Source organism: Tachypleus tridentatus, chromosome 7 (genome assembly GCF_004210375.1).
Source record: "Tachypleus tridentatus isolate NWPU-2018 chromosome 7, ASM421037v1, whole genome shotgun sequence".
Taxonomy (NCBI): domain Eukaryota; kingdom Metazoa; phylum Arthropoda; class Merostomata; order Xiphosura; family Limulidae; genus Tachypleus; species Tachypleus tridentatus.
In genome coordinates this window covers 175,813,227-175,836,270 of record NC_134831.1, presented here as the reverse complement: position 1 = coordinate 175,836,270, position 23,044 = coordinate 175,813,227, and the positions used below count along the sequence as shown (strand labels likewise).

Genomic DNA, 23,044 nt, shown 5'->3' with positions numbered 1-23,044 from the left:
AGTAACACAATGTTTACCAACCTTGATTCATTGGGGTGAATGTCAGATCATGGTCCAAAAACTGTGCAAACTGCATTAGAATTAGAGAGTTCCGAATGTGTGGAGTGCTTATGTCATAGTGTAGTGTTGTCGAGATAACTCTTGGAGAAAGAAGAGTTCTCCCACGAATACCATGGCTTCTTGCTGTGCTCATACCTGACATAAAAAAACGGATTAGAAGCTCTATCTGGTGTCAAACAGAAAAATAAACCCAAAAGTAGGTTGTCAAAACATTACCAGATTAAGAAAATTAAAATTATCTTTTATTTGAAGGTAAGTTGTAGTTTATCTATCCCAGTTACACTGTTCTAAATTAATTATGTTTTATTTGAAGGTAAGTTCTAGTTCATGTATCCAGTTACACTGTTCTAACTTACTTTCAAAACGTTTATTACCATCCTGGGACTAAGAAGAAACTTTCAAACTTTTACTACTAACATGCAACTAAAGAAAAAACTTCCAAACTTTTATTACCGTCCTGCTCCTGCGACTGGAGGAAAAACTACAAAACGTTTATTACCGTTCTGCGACTAGAGGAGAAACTACAAAACGTTTATTACCGTCCTGCGACTGGAGGAGGAACTTCAAAACGTTTATTACCGTCCTGCGACTAAAGAAGAAACTACAAAACGTTTCTTACCGTCCTGGTACACCAGAGGAAGGATCTACAAAACGTTTCTTACCGTCCTGGTACACCGGAGGAAGGATCTACAAAACGTTTCTTTCCGTCCTGGTACACCAGAGGAAGGATCTACAAAACGTTTCTTACCGTCCTGGTACACCGGAGGAAGGATCTACAAAATGTTTCTTACCGTCCTGGTACACCGGAGGAAGGATCTACAAAACGTTTCTTACCGTCCTGGTACACCGGAGGAAGGATCCTGTGAAAAGTTGTCATGCTTATTCCCAAATCTGGATTCTTGATATTATTACAACGACCGGAAAATGTCCGGAACTTCGTGGCGAGGTCACATTGAACAACATCATCCTCGTTACATCTGACATCTTCCGGAAGATCAACGAACTTTTTCAGGTCGATTTTTGGCAGAGCAGTCATAATATCTTGCATATCGCTTGGATTGGAGCCTCTGTTGGAACACATTCTATTCATTTCTTATCGTAACTTAACAATATCTATGATATGTAACATAACAACGTCTATGGTATCTCCAGGTATTATAATAAATATATTTATGTTATCTTTATGTAACATGACAATGATATCTTCAAATAAAAATATTCAGTTCTCACTATTTTATGTAAACAGAAATTCAACTGTATTTTCAGACAACTTAAGTTGTAAATTAATATCTAATAACCAATAAACATACAGAAATAATATGTTATAACTAATAACGATAAATGGTTAACATGTTATAACTAATGACGATAAATAATCAATATCTTATAATTAATAATGATAAATGATCAATATATTATAATTAATAAAGATAAATTATTAATACAATGCAACTAATAACGTTAATTGATCAATGTATTATAACAAATAACCATCAAAGATCAACATCTTATAACCAATTACAGTAAATGATTAATATCTTATAACTAATAAAGATAAATAATTAATGTCTTATAACTAATAAAGATAAATAATTAATGTCTTATAACTAATAAAGATAAATAATTAAATATATACACAATTAATATCCTATAACTAAGAAATATACACTATTAATATCCTATAGCTGATAAAGATAAGCGATTAATACCTTATAGCTAATAAGTAAAGTTGATTAATGTCCCATAATAACAATGCTAAACAATCAAAATCTTATAACTAATAAATATACATGATAAATATCTTATAACTAATAAAGATAATTGTTTAATATCTTACAATTAATAACGATAAATGTTTAACATCTTACAATTAATAACGATAAATGTTTAATATCTTATAATTAATAACCATAAATTATTAATATCTTGTAATTAATAACAATAAACGGCTAATAGCGTATAACTAATAAAGATAAGTTATTGATATATTATAACTAATAAAGATAAATTATTAATATCTTATAATTAATAACAATAAATTATTAATATCTTACAAGTGGAAAAGATAAATGATTAATATCTTATAACTAGTAGCGATTAATGTTTTGATACTTATAATTAATAATTGTTTAATATTTTATGATTATTAACGATAACTGTTTAATATTTCATAACTAGTAACTTTTGTTTGGGAATTTCGCACAAAGCTACTCGAGGGCTATCTGTGCTAGCCGTCCCTAATTGAGCAGTGTAAGACTAGAGGGAAGGCAGCTAGTCATCACCACCCACCGCCAACTCTTGGGCTACTCTTTTACCAACGAATAGTGGGATTGACCGACACATTATACACCCCCACGGCTGGGAGGGCGAGCATGTTTAGCGCGACGCGGGCGCGAACCCGCGATCCTCAGATTATGAGTCGCATGCCTTACGCGCTTGGCCATGCCAAACTAGTAACGATAAACTGTTAATATCTTATAACTAATAAAGATGAATGTTTAATATCTTACAATTACTAACGATAAATGTTTAATATCTTATAATTAATAACCATAAACGATCAAGATCTTATAACTAATTATGATAAATTATTAATATTTTATAATTAACAACTATAAATTATTAATATAATATAACTAATAAAGATAAATTATTAATACCTTATAATTAATAACCATAAATGATTAATATCTTATTAGTAATAACAATAGATGAATAATATATTATAATTAATAACCATAAACGAGTAATATCTTATAACTAATAACGATAAATTATTAATATCTTATAACTAATGAAGATAAGTGATTAATGTATTATAATTAATAACCATTAATGATTAATAACTCATAATTAATAACGATAAACGGCTAATATCTTATAATTAATAAAGATAAATTATTAATATCTTGTAACTGATAACAATAAGCGGCTAATATCTTATTACTAATAAAGATAAGTTATTAATATATTATAATTAATAAAGATAAATTATTAATATCTTATAATTAATAACAATAACTTATTAATATCTTATAAGTGGAAAAGATAAACAGTTAATATTTCATAACTAGTAACGATAAACTGTTAATATCTTATAACTAATAAAGATAAATGTTTAATATCTTATAACTACTAACGATAAATGATTAATATCTTATAACTGATAACGATAAACGATTAACATCTTATAATTCTAACGATAAATGTTTAATATCTTAAAACTTAAAAGATAAACGATTAATATTTTAACTAATAAAGATAAATGTTCAATATTTTATAACTAATGACGATAAACGATTATTATGTTATAGCTAATAGCGATAAATGTTTAATATAACTACTAACGATAAATGATTAATATATTATAATTAATCAAGATAAACGGTTAATATTTTATAACTAATAAAGATAAATGTTTAATATTTTATAACTAATAACGATGAACGATTAATATTTTATAACAACTAATGATAAGTGATTAATATCTTAAAACTAATAAAGATAAATTATTAATATCTTATAAGTAATTACGATAAAGGACCAACATCTGATAACTAGTAACGATAAATTATTAACACCTTAAAATTAATAAGAATAAATTATTCATGTCTTATAACTAATAACGATTATACACTGAGAAGGGTAAGGAAGAGTTTTATGGTTCATCCACATATTTTTCCTTCATAAGAAAATTAGTGTTTACAGTTCCACCTGCAAACTACCAAAGATGAATGAACTCCTATATAAAACAAAATAAATGTTTTAAACCATTTTTAAGCCAAACAGACCTGTTAATCATGGAAGAGACGAAACCCTGAGACGCCAGCTCCAGTACAAGAGAATGATTAGAAATCATGCGAGCTTGTATCTTTGGACGGAGAAATCCTAAGTGGACAGCCTCTGGACTTCCTTTTCTAGCAACACCTGCAACGTGATTGTCAACAATTAATTCCTCAATCTTAAAGAGCACTTTTCAAACGACTCAACAACGACTTAAAATTCAAGTTTTTGTAACATCCATATCTAGTGATCACATAACTTAAACCAAAAAGACAGATCTTCATATGATTCAAGTTTTTAGTCCTACATGCCATTAGTCAACATGGTTCTCTGTGTCTGTTGTAGTTCTACATACCTGTAGTCAACATGATTCTCTGTGTCTGTTGTAGTTCCAAGTACCATTAGTCAACATGGTTCTCTGTGTCTGTTGTAGTTCCAAGTACCATTAGTCAACATGGTTCTCTGTGTCTGTTGTAGTTCTACATACCTGTAGTCAACATGATTCTCTGTGTCTGTTGTAGTTCCAAGTATCATTAGTCAACATGGTTCTCTGTGTCTGTTGTAGTTCTACATACCTGTAGTCAACATGATTCTCTGTGTCTGTTGTAGTTCCAAGTACCATTAGTCAACATGGTTCTCTGTATATGTTGTAGTTCGACATACTAGTAGGCCAAATTGGTTATCTGTATTTGTTGTAGTTCTACGTACAATTAAGCAGCTCGGTTCTCTGTTTCTGTAATTCTACGTACCGTTAGGCAGCATGGTTCTCTGTTTCTGTTGTTCTACGTACCGTTAGGCAGAACGGTTCTCTGTTTCTGTTGTTCTACGTACCGTTAGGCAGCACGGTTCTCATTTCTGTTTCTTGTAGCTGAGCTGCTTCAAGAAAGGCGCGGTTGATAGATTCTTTCAAAACTTCTTCTGGTATAGAAAAGTTTGGCAACTCTGTAAGAAAGCAAACTGTATTACATGGTTTATCTAAACAACGAACTTAACATTCCAAACATAACTCCTTAAAATCGTTTTCCTGTAAGAAATATTATCCTACCAACAGCTGTTTATTTGTAAGAAACACTAATTGGCTAGCATCTATCTGTAAGGAGTATTATCCGACCTGCAATTGTCTACAATGTATACCAACTAACTACAGTTGTTTCTACAATGTATACCAACTAACTGCAGTTGTTTGTACAATGTATACCAACTAACTGCAGTTGTTTGTACAATGTATACCAACTAACTGCAGTTATTTGTACAATGTATATCAACTAACTGCAGTTGTTTGTACAATGTATACCAACTAATTTCAGTTGTTTGTACAAAATATACCAACTAACTACAGTTGTTTGTATAATCTATACCAACTAACTACAGTTGTTTGTACAATGTATACTAACTGCAGTTGTTTGTATAATGTATACTAACTAACTACAGTTGTTTGTATAATGTATACTAACTAACTACAGTTGTTTGTACAATGTATACTAACTAACTACAGTTGTTTGTACAACTAACTGCAGTTTTTTGTACAATTTATTCTAACTACAGTTGTTTGTAGAACGTATACTAATTGCAGTTGTTTGTACAATGTATACTGACTAACTACAGTTGATTGTCGGCAAGGGATATTAGATAATAATGAGTTTTCTTTTGTTAAAACTAAGAATATGAAGTACAAACCACGTTACGGGAATACCTGTTTTCCATTTGGAGAGATTCATTCGAGGAATGCTTTGAGAAGAACATGTCTGTTTAGCATTCCTGTAAATACAAAAACAAACACCTGATGACAAATAGCTCTTGTAGTAAACTACATATCTACCAGCTTAAGAAAACGGAATGAAATCCGTTACATATATAGAGTATAAACCTTAAAGTTCTAGATTTTACTGAATGTGAATCGGGGAAATTAAAGAAAAAAACTAACAAAAAGTTTTCGTATCGATATTCTGACAACGTTTTGTGTTTGTAGATCTTCTACTATTTGAACAGTTTGTTACATTATTCAGGAACATTTAATACATCGTTATGTCATATTTTCACTCTAAAAGTGCTTGCAGGCTACAGTCGGACAGACTTTTAAATAGAGATATTACCATATTTAAAAACACACACTGCTAGGGGAGATTTAGAGTTAAACCAAACCACTGGAGAATATTTGAGTTTATAACACTTCCATTAAATAGTCACCACCCAGAGAGTCAGTGGTATCAATGCTCATAACGATAAAAAATGGGTTTCCATCCCCTGGTGAGTACAGCACAGCTAATCCATTATTTATCTTTATGCTTAACTATAAATAGACAGCGACTTCTAACGGAGATTTGAAGCGATACCAATAGCCAGGATTCTAAACTTGAAAATTATGGACTTCCGTAAAATAAAAGTCACTAGGTTTGAATAATTTACTTGTTTTTCATCGTTTTTAATGTTAAGCCTAACGGTTCTACAAAGAAACTAAATAAATTTGCTTCTTGAAGGAATGTACGAAAGGTTCTGCGATGAAAAAAATAGTCTAAATCCCCCAAATCGTCGGGCTGTTTAATATTATTTTAATTATATTGTTTTAATATTATTCACTGCCGCATGTATTAAATAATCTCATGTTTGCTCGTCTTACAAAGGTCAGTGTAAAGTTTCATTGTTTGTTCGTCTTACAATGGTCTGTGTAACGTTACATTGTTAGATAATCTTACAATGGTCAGTGTAAAACTATATTGTTTGTTTGTCTTACAATGGTTAGTGTAAAGCTATATTGTTTGTTTGTCTAACAATGGCCAGTGTAAAGCTATATTGTTTGTTCGTCTTACAAAGGTCAGTGTAAAGCTATATTGTTTGTTTGTCTAACAATGGCCAGTGTAAAGCTATATTGTTTGTTCGACTTACAACGGTCAGTGGAGATCTATATTGTTTGTTCGTCTTACAATGGTCAGTGTAAAGCTATATTGTTTGTTCGTCTTACAACGGTCAGTGTAAAGCTACAAAAGGCCTAGCTACGCATTTCTAATGTTAAGCAGACAGAAGACTCAGAAAGGACAGCTTCTTTGCAGCACACATCGCTAACTACTGATGGCGTTGATTTATGGAATCTGATTTTCACTCTTATAACTCCCAGGCATGTTTCTGTGGCAGTAAGTCACGAACCTCAGATTCTCAGTCCAAGCACGCCGTTTGTTACTTTATACTTCGTTCAGTATTTAGAACTGATCAAATCGTATGGATGAAGCCACTCATTTTCCACGAGACACGGGGAACCCCATCCCTCTCAACCAATCAGAGAATACTTAGATCAATTCCGATTTTGTTGATATGTCAGTTTCACTGTTTGAAGGTTTACTTGACTGAGCTTCCCTAGGAGATAGACGTGCTGAGTTACACATCTTAAAGTCCACGGTTCGTATTCCGTTCGTTTAAAATTGCACTTTTTAACTTGGCGCTATAAGATTGATGGTTAAAACCACCTGTACAAAGAATTAGTGTCGGGTTATACCTCATGTCATCTACGAGCTCAAAATCAGGGACAGCTAGCGCAGATAAATTTTGTCGAATAGTGAGGGGCCCGGCATGGCCAAGCGTGTTAAGGCGTGCGACTTGTAATCTGAGGATCGCGGGTTCGCATCCCGGTCGCGCCAAACATGCTCGCCCTTTCAGCCGTGGGGGCGTTATAATGTGACGGTCAATCCCACTATTCGTTGGTAAAAGAGTAGCCCAAGAGTTGGCGGTGGGTGGTGATGAGTAGCTGCCTTCCCTCTAGTCTTACACTGCTAAATTAGGGACGGCTAGCACAGATAGCCCTCGAGTAGCTTTGTGCGAAATTCCAAAACAAACAAACAAACAAATCGAATAGTGAGTGAGCATCCAAAATGAAAATGATTGGATTAAAATATATGAAACAAATAAATCGGTTTTCCTGCGTTACGATTTAACTAACAGGGAATACTTTATCCATGAATGAGGTGTGTTAAAAATTGGAACAGAGAGTTTCGTTTTACTTCTGTTACCACGGTTCACTTACAATAAAGAATCCCTCACCAACATAGTTATAACAGTTTACGTACAAGAAGGAATCGCTAACCAACATGGTGGACGGCTGCATGAAAACATCGATATCAGCGTTGTCACAGAAAATTCTGGCCAGTGAAGTTTTTCGGATTTCTTTCAGTTGTTCTAGAAGTAAAAAAATAGTTTCGTGTTTCAGAAACAGTAAACAAATCTTATCATTCAGTCATGGGAGCTATTTCATTCAAATTCAGCAAATGGTGTTGAACCTTACATTTCAAATTATTCAGAAACAACCAATTGTATTCGACTTAACCTAGCATCTTTTCCAAATGCAACAAACTACACAAATCTCGACTCATTCCTAATTACTAATTGTGTTAATCTTAACCCTGAATCAGAGTGTTCTTAATTTACCTTTGTTGAACGATGAAGGGGGTACGTGATTTTCATACCAAAATCTGTCACCTTTTTTCAACTCTTGAAATTGTTTGCCCAGTAAGCATCCGAACGTAGGACCAATAATGGCGCCCTCTAGTGGTGTTTCTGCCAACCCGCCAGTAAAGAGATCGATATCTTGAACATTTCTGAAACAAATAAGTATTTATACTGAAATATAATTTGTTTCCCTCGTTAAATAATTCTGGGATAAAACCCTGTAAAGAGGAACAAGTCTCCATCACCACCAATTTTTCCGAACACTCTGATCGCCTCATAAGTTTCTAAAGAAATTAAATTTCAAACCATTTTCCTTGGTAACTTGTAATATCATGACGAACTTGAGACCTCAAATCTTTCACTAAAAAGATAGAGAGAAAATAAAAGGAGGACATGTCTTCAGTAGGAAAAAAATTTATGATCTAAAACAAATAAACCTACTTATACAGACGAGTCAGTCTCTCAACAGTCTCTGGCAACATTATCGTAATTAAATCGTTGAAACTGTGGATAGGGGGCAGCAGGTTACAAAACTTTCTCCACTGGGTGAACCCTGGAATTCCGTGATCACGACCTTGTTGGATAATGATAGCAGCCATGTCCATGCCTTCCCCTGGAATATAGTTTGTTAAGAAATTACCATCTTAAAAACATTAATAGTTTGTAAATCATTTACTATAAAATTAATCTTGCAAATTATATAAATATATATACATATAACCAGATAACTGAATAAGAAAAGAAAATATAAGCATGCGACTACATAGCTGAATCAATAACAGATCGAATAGATGTAACTAAATAAGTGAGATAAACAAATTTTTGTTTGTATGTGACTGAACATCTGAAACAACAGATCATGTAAATATGGTTAAACAGCTGATATTAGCAGCATGTAAAGCAGTGTTAACTCATACTGGTTAACACCAACAACTTGAAATGTTTATTATCAGTTAACACCAACAACTAAAAATGTTTATTATCGGTTAACACCAACAACTAAAAATGTTTATTATCAGTTAACATCAACAACTAGAAAAGTTTATTATCGGTTAACACCAACATCAAGAAATGTTTATTATCAGTTAATATGAACAACTAAAAATGTTTATTACTACTTAACACCAACACCTAGAAATGTTTATTATCAGTTAACACCAACAACTGTCTTACGAAAAATTAAAATTTAGAGTAAAATTCCACCTTTTGGATAACGTAATATTTTGTTAATGTATGTTTGTATATTTTGTTAATTGTAAAGCTACTAAGAAGACTATGTGCCAGTGTTCCTATTCTTAAAATACTGACCAGATCAACAACATTCTAACACCCAGATGGAAGACTGTTAATCAACAACATTCTACCACTCAGATGAAAGAGAGCCAATCAACAACATTCTACCACCCAAACGGAAGACAGCCATTCAACAACATTCTACCACCCAAACGGAAGTCAGCCATTCAACAACATTCTAACACCCAGATGGAAGATAGCCAATCAACAACATTTTAACATCCAGATGAAAGATAGCCAATCAACAACATTCTACCACTCAGATGGAAGATAGCCAATAAACAACATTCTACCACTCAAATGGAAGATAGCCAATCAACAACATTCTACCACTCAGAACGAGATTTGTGATAACAGTAAGTTACCCGAGCTAGGATCAAAAAATAAGCTGTTTGTCATTTCTCTTGTAATAAATTCATCAACAGTTTGTGATGTCTGAGTGACCATGCCCATCAAAATTTCAGTCATCCCACTGGAGTCGTATACGCCCTCTGGATTGAAGAAAGTTTCACTCATGGGCTTCGAGCCCACCTTGCGAGATTCTCTGTTGTACAAGTCAAACACAGGAGGCATCATAGAGTAGAGAAACCCGAGTACACCCGTGGCCACTCCATTGAACACTCCAGGATCTGTATTAACATCGTACTGGCTCGAGTAGCCACTGGTCTGGGGCTTGAGGCCGTAAACATTCATTATCTCTGGACCTATTAACCTTGGTAGGAATTCGTTGTATGTCACGTGCTGAAGCTGATTAGAAAGAGAAGAAACATGAAAAACTTTGTCTTACATATTCGATACAGTATTATAATATTAAAGTTAAAACATGTATCAGTAAAAAGCAGTATGTATAATATGGAACATATAAACATGTCATTGACTACATTGGAGATTGAATTTGATTGGCAATCCAAGTTAAAAGAGAGTTTGAAAACTCGCCCATCTTAAAATTTACTCTACTGAAGGTTAACTTAGACTAAGGTTATCTATCTCATTACTACTCGTGTTAAAGGTTAAGGTTTACAAAACATGATGTGATGTAAGTTAATTTAGGTTAAAATTAAATATCTCATTATTATTTGAAAGGTTAAGGCTCACAACACTTGCTGTATTGAAGGTTAGTTTAGGTTAAGGTTTACAAAACATGATGTGCTGTAGGTTAATTTAGGTTAAGGTTATATATCTCATTATTACTTGATGATTAAGGCTCACAGAACTTGTTGTACTGAAGGTTAGTTTAGGTTAAGGTTATCTTAAACTTGCTACTCACTTCAAAAACTAATCATTTGAAATTCTGAATTCTATTAAAATCGTTTAAATCTGAGCAGTTTTAACAGAGATAAAAACAGCGTCATTAGAACAATTACGTCAGACCGACAACAACAATTGTGGCTGATGTAATTGTTAGTTGTTGATAAAGTTTTTTTTTTCTACCTAAGATGACAGGTCTTAATTACGCTGATTTTAAAATTTGATAAAATTGCACGAAATGTTTTGAATGTTTCGTACTTCACGATTTCATTTTTTAAAACATTATCTCACTTATTTCAAGTATCATTAAAGAAATTCAAAAACAATCCTGTTTGTTCCTGTGCCTTCGAAATTTAGTAAACAAGAGTTCTAAAGGTCATGTGATAGGTTAGGCTAGGCCTCATTACCTCCGCTCCAACAATTTTTCTTGCTTCTTCAAAAATCTCGTCGCTTCCCCAGTGAGGGTTGAGATCAGAAAGAGCACGTGCGATTCTATTGTGCTCCCTCATCCATATCGTGTGCATCACCATCAATCCTGCGTTTTCGTTCACTCGTACATCCCCTGGTGGTGAGAATATTAACACTAAGTGACTAACACAAAGTAGAGTTTAAACACAGCAAAAAAACCTAAAGACGATAGGAAACTCGCGGTAGTCGTTAAAAAGATAGACAAACGAATAGCATTGTTTCAATTGCCAAAATTATAACAATTTTATAAGTAGTTGAGGCCACCATAACTTACACGTGTGTCTATATATCGATATTAAAACAATTTGTTTAAATGAGGTAAACTTCTAGTAACCTAGATGTGTACTGAGATCACTTCATCTGATACTATAATCTTAGATAACAACATACAACGTATATCCTTAGCCACGCCACCTAAATTCACTCTATTTCTAGAAAGAAAACTAAAACTAGTTCTATTTATTACCTGCCAGAAAACATGGGACACCAGCGCCAGTTCGACAGTCTTCGATCTGGTTCTCGGGAGGAAGGAGTTCCTTTCCAGACCTGTTCCTCTGGGTTCTCAGGAGTCCACCAGAGGACATTCGAAGGAGGTTGGACTCTTCCACCGAAGATCCGTAGATTGATGAACCGTCTAGGAAAGATGTCACCTGGTTTGTCTGCTCTCTGGGTCCGAGAGTACAGCCAGGTCGTGGCGAGGTACACGACCGCGTGTATTCCATGCACTGCTGTCCGCTCGGACCGAACGCAGGATCGTCGTGTGGAATAGAAACTGGAAGACATTCAGGATGGAAGTTGTTTCTGTTGACTCCACAACACTTGATTCTGTGACCATGGAAACCTAACAAGAAACTTTCATCAGAGACACTTTTCCAGAGTCAGGGGTTCGGGGATTACTAGTGGAGATTTTACTTCAAGAGTCGTACATTATGGACTTACTAGGTTCTTTTTATCGGCTTCATTCATTATATATTATTACGTATTATAATTCATCTCGGACAAGTCTCTGAGCTACTAATAAGGAGAGAACAACGTTCCAACGTCATCTTCAGGTTAAGGTTAACCTAAAGATGACCTAGGAAAGTGGAAACGCTGTTCTCTTCTTATCAATAAAAGTGTTAATACCCATAACAGTCGTTCTGAGATACATTTTTATTTCAAGTGGGTTTCTTGTCATCAAGAAGTCACCGATTTATTATGTTACGTACGTTACGTATTACAATTTCAAATAACCGAAAATTTGAATTTCAATTTAGAATTAATTAAATGTCAGTATGTATCAAATTTATATTTGCCAATAAGAGAGATACACACAATTTCTTTCTTATCACAAATATATTTTAATATACAAACAACAATACAACTAATAATAACGGTTTTTACAAATAGTTAGTAGAAATATTGGTTTATATAGAGGAGTTTTGCAAACTTACAAATTATACTGAATCTTCTATCTAGCCTAGAACTGAATATTTTATCCATGGTCCAGGTCCACAAGGAGCGAATTATTTCTGAATTGATATTGTTACACTTCGCTTAAGCTAGCTAGCTTGGCTGGCTTCACGCAGCTTATAAGCTTACCTTTTATTGACGAAGATATTTAATGCCCTCGTAGAAATAATTAATCAGAAGTTAATTCACAGAAGTTAAATGGCTTGTAATGTTCGAAATATAAAAACGTTCTTGGCCAATCAACTTCTCTAGTTTTCTGATTAATAAGCGTTTATCACAATTATAGCTTTCAAGTCTTATAATTTACTGACTGTACCAGTCTAATAATGCATATTCTATAACTGTCTCTCAGATAGCTTTCATAACAATGAGGCGAAATTCTCTAACGTTCAACAATATTTGAAGATGCGCTAACGTTTTCGTAAAATATATATTGTTGATTCTTACTCTCACGAATCTTCTACAAATTTAGAGAAGAGGCGGGACTTGTGCGATATACATCCAACAATATACACCACATGCATAATACCTAAACAAACGTAGGTATTAAAATAAATGTATAACAGTAAATCCGCTATAATATACATTGTTCAATAACCTCTGATCGAAATATCTTTATTTTATAATATGTCTGTCTTCATGTCTAAAATTCTTTTTTTCTTTATGAATTGAAGAACGTTGTTTTTGGTCTTATTTAAAACCTACCTGCAGCTTGTGCAGTGTGAGAAATATCGTGGAAAACCAGTTCTCCAAAGATCGCCATCGCTGTTGTTAGGTGGACATGAGGGCGGTCAACATCCTTGTGAACAACCAAACTGACCTCACGTGGACTCGGAAGAAACTCACCAGTGACCGACTGACGAGGACTGCTGATGCCTAGTCACGAAAACATAAACCTTAACTCACTACAGCTCTTCTTTTACTGTGAAATTCAGTAAAACTTTAATTCAATACGAATCTTTTACTGCAAAATACAGTAAAACTTCAACTTACCACTAATCTTTTTTTATCTACTAAACTCAGTTTTTGACGTGCATTCTGCGTCTTATGCTTTCAAAGTTTTAGATTCATCAAGATAAACACTTAAAATTTAGACAGAAAATTGCAGTTATAGAAAACTAGCTCGTGATCTCGCACAAAAGATTTGCCTCATTTCGTGAAGCGAACTTTAGATGTTTCTCAACAGATGGCATTGTTAGATATAGTCTAACCACAGCAATAATGACATCAAACTGCTGCTTTTTAAAAGATATATACATATTTTTATAATTTATCAACTGAGAGCGCACATGCTTATCTTTTCACTTACCATCAGAATATGCAGGGGGGAGGAAGCGTATGTAATGAATATTAGCATTTCCCCACGAGGGGTTCTTCACGTTGTTACAATAGCCATCTAACGCACGATATTTACTCGGTCGGCAGGGAAAGTCTAATTGTGAAGGACAGGTTTGACCCAGCACGGTGTCTCGGATGTCAGCCATCGGTAACGTGTAAAGAATTTGTTCCATATTCAACCGATACCTGTTAAATATACAAAGGCTAACTGATAAATACCTGTTAAATATACAAAGGCTAACTGATAAATACCTGTTAAATATACAAAGGCTAACTGATAAATACCTGTTAAATATACAAAGGCTAACTGATTTTAGTGATTCTACAAATATGATCGTACTATATTATGAAGCAAGTTCCAAATCTGATCAACAAAACCGTTAAAACAACCACGTGACTTATATCTAAGTTTGATCATAATTTTCACTGCTATCAAAATCAGAGATTTGATTAATGTCTTTGTTGTAAAAATAGAAATGAAAAACATTCACACCTGAATTATGTTCCCCAAAAAAACTTTCATTATCACTAGAAGTTGCCAATATTTAGTAAAAGTTTCATGACTATAATTATTTTTACAATACATATTAATAATAAATAAGACGTTTATTTATATGGAACTTTGTGTAGGAATTTCATCCAGAAGACTGTGGTACCACAAAAAATTTAACTTCTTATTACGTGGGAACAAACCCAAACAAACACTGAGAACACTTTGTCTTTTATCCTTTGAAGTCACAGCTAGGAACATAAACATACCAATGATCTTATCTTAACCTCTAATGTCATCACAAAGAGAAACACACAAACATACTAATGATCTTATCTTAACCTCTGATGTCACAAAGAGAAACACACTAACATACTAATGATCTTATCTTAACCTCTGATGTCACAAAGAGAAACACACAAACATACTAATGATCTTATCTTAACCTCTGATGTCATAAAGAGAAACACACAAACATACTAATGATCTTATCTTAACCTCTGATGTCATAAAGAGAAACACACAAACATACTAATAATCTTATCTTAACCTCTGATGTCACAAAGAGAAACACACAAACATACTAATGATATTATTTTAATCTCTGATGTCACAAAGAGAAAGACACAAACATCCACGATGATTGGAGGTATAATTATTTCAGGAAACGACATCAAATATTAGAACCTAACATAATATAATTTACTAACAGCGAGAACATCAATATATTAATAAAAAAAAAACGTTACATACATTCGTTCAAAGTTAAGCTTACTTTTGAGCAACGATTCTCGTAGTTTCCTCGGCAAGCAAAGCATGATGGGAGATATTTTTTGCGACAACTTTAGTTTTTGCAGTAACAGCAGCAAACCAAGCAGGTGTTCCTGGCTTCAATATGGCACCTTCGAATTAGTGTTAACAAAACAAGTTAAAATAAATAAACACGAAATTCACAATATTTAGTATAACACCTGAACATTACACAAACGATCGTAATGATGAGAAAAACATCTCAAAGGAAAATGATCAATTCGTGTAATGTAGCTTGTTTGTGACGGTCAGTAAAACTCTAATACAAAACGGTTGACAATTTTAACACAGCGTGTAGTAAGATGATCAACTAGTGTAATATAACCTGTTTGTGACGGTCAGTAAAACTCTAATACAAAACGGTTGACAAGTTTAACGCAGCGTGTAGTAAGATGATCAACTAGTGTAATATAACCTGTTTGTGACGGTCAGTAAAACTCTAATACAAAACGGTTGACAATTTTAACACAGCGTGCAGTAAGATGATCAACTCGTGTAATATAACCTGTTTGTGACGGTCAGTAAAACTCTAATACAAAACGGTTGACAATTTTAACACAGCGTGTAGTAAGATTTTCTTGACAATTTAATGTTTAATCACACTTCATTTCAAAGAAGAAAAAAGTTATTTTCGGTTAATTTGAAATTTCAAGAAATGAGGACGATTCGTTAGTAACTCCAGTCTGAGAAGATGAAAACATTCATACTTGATTTGTAAATACAATATCACAATATACCTAACTATAGGTTTATGTCTAAGAGCAATATAGTCTAAAACTATAAAAAACAAACTTTGAAACTTAAGTCAGATATCTGAAGAGTCATGTTAGCTTCGACCAGAGTAAACAGATAACAAAACTTAAGTCAGTTTTCGTAAGTCATGTAAGTCACGACTATCGGAAACAAATGACTATATTTAAACCATATTTCATAATTTATGTAAGTCACGGGTACAGCAAACAAACCATAAAACTTAAACCAGCTTTCCTAAGTCTTGTAAGTCACGACTACAGAAAACAAAATGACACTTAAGCCTTATTTCATAAGTTATGTAAACCGTGACTGCAGCAAACAAACAATGAAACTTAAGCCAGTTTAATTAAATCATGTAAGTCACGAATAGAAACAAACAATGAAACTTAAGCCAGTTTTCCTACGTCATGTAAGTCACGAATAAGCAAACAAATGAAACTTAATCCAATTAAAAAAATTGATTTATGTTTCAATGATTTTACCTGTAGTTGTGACTTGTACGACACTTTTAAAAACGGGCTTTAGTTTCGAGGTTTCTTTCTTCTAGTTGTCTTAAATAACTTTCATGAAGAGTAAACAAGCCAAGACTACAACAAAGAAACTATTAAATCAAATGAAAATTTTAAAACTTCCTTAGCTCATTTCCTTATGTCGTGTTCAATATTGAACAACTCATTTGACCTCGTGTCATTTTCAATGTACTATTAATTTGACCTCGAGTAATTTTCAATGTTGTACAATTCATTTGACCTCGAGTAATTTTCAATGTTGTACAATTCATTTGACCTCGTGTCAGTTTTAATGTTGTACTATTCATTTTGACCCCGTGTTATTTTTAATGTTGTACTATTCATTTGAACTCATGTCATTTTTAATGATATACAATTCATTTAACCTGGTGTAATGTTGAGTATTGTACAATTCGTTTAACCTGTCGTTTGTTGAGGGTTGGTCACAAACACTCTCGATTGAAATATTTCGTGCAAATGGACATAGTAACACAACACCCACAGTCGCACGAATAAGATTCACGTGAAGTGAGCGTCACGTCTCAAAACGGGATCACACGTGACTGGATGTTATCCGGCCTCAGTCGCTTCAATTGGCAGTAAATGCTCATAACTCTCTCATTTCCAGAATCGCATGATACATCAAGAAACGTGAATTTTTTTACTGATGGACATTTTAAGATTTCCTATTCAATACTTTGGAGCTCAATTTCAGTTGATATACTATCTAAAAATAAGTTCCAAAACAGTATGGCGTCAGTGTACACTCGATTAAGGACATTCTTCAAATACAAAGAACTTTTTTTTATTTTTTCACGAAATAAATGTCTGACCTTAGCACGGCTCGTGTTCAGTTACTTCTTTATGTAACAGAATCTTTACCTCGTACCAGGGTGTTGTACCGTCAAGGTAGAGGGTAAGACACCATAAGGTATTTATATTTTAAACACATACTAAAAACATACAGCCAAACAATACTTTACAGACATTCGTCCAATATTCTACAGTCTTTACTTAAGTAAGGAAACACGCTATTTTAAAACAATAATAAATTAGAAAATAACTGAATATTCTATAATAAAAAAATACAACAAATTGATGGTACAACAAACAACTGACCGTTTTGGAAAATCCTTGCTTCAACACTTTCAACTCGATCTTTCACAGTTTCACTTGCTTGTTGAATAAAACGATTCATTTCTTCCAGTGTTATCAGAGGCATATGAACTCCAATTGCACGAGATCTCGAGAACTGTCTTGATTTTTGTGAGAACCTGTGATTAAGCAGCTCCGAAGTATGTCTCCTTTCTACTTTATGGTGTAAGCCTACAACGTCTCTTATCAACATCAAACCAGCAAACTCCACGAAAATAGCTATTGTTGTTATGTGTAAACATCTTCCAAGCCTGTAGTGTTTCATAAAATAATTTACAAAATATAAAATAAATATACTCTGTCTTTTTTCGAATACTTTAAAACTACTTCTGAACTACTTCAACTACAGGTATTTGTGTTATACTGTTATTAAGTATTATTACCTCAACTATAGGTATTGTGTGTAATACTGTTAGTAAGTATGATTACCTCAACTACAGGTATTGTGTGTAATACTGTTATTAAGTATTATTACCTCAACTACAGGTATTGTGTGTAATACTGTTAGTAAATATGATTACCTCAACTACAGGTATTGTGTGTAATACTGTTAGTAAGTATGATTACCTCAACTACAGTATTGTTAGTAAGTATGATTACCTCAACTACAGGTATTGTGTGTAATACTGTTAGTAAGTATGATTACCTCAACTACAGGTATTGTGTGTAATACTGTTAGTAAATATGATTACCTCAACTACAGGTATTGTGTGTAATACTGTTAGTAAGTATGATTACCTCAACTACAGGTATTGTGTGTAATACTGTTATTAAGTATTATTACCTCAACTACAGGTATTGTGTGTAATACTGTTAGTAAGTATGATTACCTCAACTACAGGTATTGTGTGTAATACTGTTCGTAAGTATGATTACCTCAACTACAGGTATTGTGTGTAATACTGTTAGTAAATATGATTACCTCAACTACAGGTATTGTGTGTAATACTGTTAGTAAATATGATTACCTCAACTACAGGTATTGTGTGTAATACTGTTAGTAAGTATGATTACCTCAACTACAGGTATTGTGTGTAATACTGTTAGTGTATGATTACCTCAACTACAGGTATTGTGTGTAATACTGTTAGTAAATATGATTACCTCAACTACAGGTATTGTGTGTAATACTGTTAGTAAATATGATTACCTCAACTACAGGTATTGTGTGTAATACTGTTAGTAAATATGATTACCTCAACTACAGGTATTGTGTGTAATAATGTTAGTAAGTATGATTACCTCAACTACAGGTATTGTGTGTAATACTGTTAGTAAATATGATTACCTCAACTACAGGTATTGTGTGTAATACTATTAGTAAGTATGATTACCTCAATTACAGGTATTGTGTGTAATACTGTCAGTAAGTATGATTATTTCAACTACAGGTATTGTGTGTAATACTGTCAGTAAGTATGATTACCTCAACTACAGGTATTGTATATTGTACTGTTAGTAAGTACTGCTTGTTAGTGTGTTAATTTAGTTTGAGTGTCTCAGCTATGAACAAGATGGCAGCTAAATCTTGAAGTTGGAGTTTCTTTTTTTGGTCCAAAATGAAACTCGTTTCATGTATAACTTTAGTGCCCAGGGATAAAAACCAAAAACGAAGTAAGTAATGGTGTATTTTTTATTATTATTATCATTATAAGTAAGCACAACACACACAAGTTAGATGTAGAGACATCAGTGAAATTTTGGGGCCACATTTAAACACGTGAAGAAACGTGTAAGATTTTAAACCTGTCGATGTAAAGTTGTTGTTTTTTAAAGTTGTTCAGTGAGTTCTATCTAGGTTTAACGATGGGTTTGAGAGTAGTTTCCTGTCATGAGTATGTAATTATTATGCAATAGAAACAAAAGCAGGTTACACAACGTTGTAAGCATGAAATAAGAACAGAATTAAACATCAGAGCTTGGTCTGTGAAGAATAATTAACTTTTAAAACAACTGAAGAAATATTAAAAGAACGAACTAAAGGGTAAACTATTTATTGGGTACGATGAAAATTTAGAATTTTGCATTATTGTAAAAAAAAAAAAAAAACATGTTCACTCTATCTTTTGCAATTTCATTATTATACAATGCACACTTATTACCTGTGTTCAAACATAAGGCTACACACGACAGTGTGGACAAACATGCTTAAGCCTACATACAAACAAAAAGTAATTGTAATAAAATATGTTTAAACATAACAAGAACTGTGATCGAACATGCTTAAGCATATAAACAAATAAATTAACTGATAAAATATGCTTAAGCCTATAAACAAATATATTAACTGTGATAAAATACGCTTAGGCCTAAAATGAATTAAGCGTGATCAAACATACTTAAGCCTTTAAACAAATAAATTAGCTGTGATAAAATATGTTTAGGCCTAAATCGAACTAACTGTGATGAAACATGCTTAATTCTATAAACGACATATGGGTGAGCACTCTACCATTGACTTTGAACATATAATTGAAAATGAAAATGTAATTTTTGTTTATAACAAACAGGTTTTTTAAAAATTATTACGGAAAGTTTTCATTTTTTAAAGTTTAAACAATTGTTTTTATATTTCTGAAGCTTTAAAAATATTACGGTTATTACCTGAATAGTTGAAATACAAATAATCTATTCAGTTACGATGTCGTTTTGTTTGTTTGTTTTTTGTGTTTATCTAAGAGTATATGTTCAACCTAATCGCCTCTTATTTTCACTTTAAGGCAACACGATACGCGGTATTCGTCACCATGAGTAGATCGTCTCTCTACCCGATATACTGAAGAAGGTCCATTTTTTTTCAAATGTAGTGACTGGATTTTAATGTAAATATACCAAAATATATATAAATAGCAGGTAGAAGACTAGCTCTGGACGTCGAAATAACGAATGGTTCAGAAAAAAGATAAAATAAACGAAATAATTATGGATGTTTTTTATCCTATATTAGTAGACATTCCCACTACTCAGTACATTATCTAGTTTTGTAATTCCATTCCAATATAAAAGGACATCGAAATAAACGATGTCCTTTATTTCTCTGTTTTTTTAATGAGGGGCTTGGTATATCTGTGGCTACTCATCACATAGTTTTAAGCGTCATACTATCTCATCTTGATGCAAATTATAAAATCTTAACTTTAAACAAAATAACTATTCGTATAGAATTTACATAATATTATATCTCACGAATTCCTGCGATAATACATTCATATAAATCATACAACTTTATTTGTCTTTCCAGTGGCTCAGCTGTAAAACTAAAAGTTATAACTTTGTAACTGATTGTTCGTTTTTTAAATAAACAAAGTTTTTATAGTGAAGTCATAAATTTTAAAGATAATTAAAACTTTTGGTTCAACTACAATTGATACTTAAATCACCATTCAAAAGACAAAATCTATTTAGATCTAAATACCTATTTCCTACCCCTGTGTGTTCCAGAGTCGTATATAAATACACTTGTGGTGGCTGTAATTACCTTAAATTGGCTAAACTATACGTCAGTTACACCTGCGAACATATGTGTGTATCAAGCAGAATTGATACAAAAAACCAACAACAAAAACTATCAAATTCATCACAATTCATACACTAATGAAAACAACAACCATCCCACCTTGATTACGAGTTTCAAAGCCGTCTCATCTGGATCATCCAATATTAGTACTAATCGATGTATTATAAATTTGTTCCCACCTTTAAATAATAAAGAGCTTCGCTATAATTAATAATGTTGTTAATATCCTGTTTTTCCATTATCCTGTTCTTTATTTGTTTATCTTTTAATTTACTTTGTCCTGTTATTCTATGTTTTGATTGCTCATTATAAATTTTTACCTGATATTTTATCACGTTCAGTATAGCTCACCGAAGACATCATTTGTGTAATCCGAAACGTTAAACATTTTTCATGTTTGTTGCTGTCGCCATATTGTTCAGTGTAATTGTTTCATATTAACTTTTTCCTAAATTTGTTTTCAGTCTCTATAACTTCTGTGCTGATATTTTGTTTTCACTTCCTTCTCTAAATCTCTTTAGAATATTTTATTCAGTTCCGTGTAATTATGATTTTAAAACTTTCGTGTTCAGTTTCCAAGGACGCGTGTTCCTGTCTGATCAGTTTAAAAACGTAACTTTTTCTTTTCTGCTTCCTAAGTTTAATCCACTCGAAACGCGCAACCGCAACCAGTAAGACAAGGAATTTCACTTAACAAACGAATTAAGGTCGAATCTAAAACTGCTAATGGGAAACTTACCTTTTTAGATTCATTTCGTAATTGGAAATGACAAGTTCACGGATATCCAAACGAAATTCAGATTAAATCTAATCTCACGACTAATCAACAGATTACAGTAAGAACCTTTGGCAATAACACCAAACAGTTAAGTGTCAGCTCTTGTGAGAATGTTCCAAATTGATAAAAATCGGTTAAAAGAGCCCGATGTAACAGCTCCAAACTGCTGTGAACCAATACAGATGGCTATAGTATCAGTTCCAAAGTGGCGTGAAATAACAATGTATAGCAAATTCAAACTGCTACAACACAACAGTTAACAGGTAGCTATATTAACAGCTCCAAACTGACGCTCACCAACAGCTGACAGGGAGGTATGGCAACATCTCCAAACAGAAAGCAACAGCTTTATATCAGGTATTTATGGTAAGAGACTCAGTGGAAACGAGCTACCTGTTTCTTCATACTGTCTCGTCCAGAGATACTATGTGTCTTACTTATGAGTGCTCCTATAAAAACACGAATCAATTCTACTTAGCCTGAGGGTGTACTGACAGGAAGCGTAAGAACTTCCTCTCCAGGCCAACACTGCACGGAGCTGACCGACCTACTGCAGGTTTCGCTTCTCTGTTGACCTATATACGTAAGAAAGATGCTCCCTGATATAGAGCAAGAAGTAAAGGAGATCACGACATAAACTAGATTTTTTTCGTCAGTCCGACAACCTGGATCATTGATAACAAATCTCACTTTCATCTGATTGTAATCATTTCTTCAAACGACTTCGAAATTTATTCACTGTTAACTTTCTGTATTTTACCATCAAGACACAAGTGTAATTTTTGTTAAGTAGTCTTTCGCGTACATGGAAGTAACAGGCTTGCAGACTGCGGGAAATTAAATCTCGCAAAGTGTCTAGAAAAAGTAACATTTCATTAGCAAATGTTACTGTATATATATATACATACAAGTAAACCTTAGAAAAGTAAAAGATTCAGACATTATAAAAATATAAA

General features: G+C 33.0%; 1 protein-coding gene across 1 annotated transcript in view; it reads right to left on the bottom strand.

Annotated features, from left to right (window-relative positions):
- Positions 1–22,593, bottom strand: part of LOC143257329 (uncharacterized) — a 31,225-nt gene extending 8,632 nt beyond the window's left edge. The window contains exons 1-16 of the mRNA XM_076515833.1: positions 22,050–22,593; positions 17,758–18,044; positions 15,342–15,468; positions 14,048–14,262; positions 13,444–13,614; positions 11,753–12,127; positions 11,226–11,380; positions 9,936–10,317; positions 8,719–8,890; positions 8,257–8,426; positions 7,899–8,007; positions 5,537–5,601; positions 4,675–4,785; positions 3,852–3,987; positions 895–1,127; positions 22–195 (exon numbers count right to left, since the gene is read on the bottom strand). Coding sequence (XP_076371948.1) covers positions 22–195; positions 895–1,127; positions 3,852–3,987; positions 4,675–4,785; positions 5,537–5,601; positions 7,899–8,007; positions 8,257–8,426; positions 8,719–8,890; positions 9,936–10,317; positions 11,226–11,380; positions 11,753–12,127; positions 13,444–13,614; positions 14,048–14,262; positions 15,342–15,468; positions 17,758–18,044; positions 22,050–22,063 — 2,896 coding nt within the window. The 5' untranslated portion in view covers positions 22,064–22,593. The remainder of the gene's footprint in view (positions 1–21; positions 196–894; positions 1,128–3,851; positions 3,988–4,674; positions 4,786–5,536; positions 5,602–7,898; positions 8,008–8,256; positions 8,427–8,718; positions 8,891–9,935; positions 10,318–11,225; positions 11,381–11,752; positions 12,128–13,443; positions 13,615–14,047; positions 14,263–15,341; positions 15,469–17,757; positions 18,045–22,049) is intronic.
- Positions 22,594–23,044: the final 451 nt, after the last annotated feature.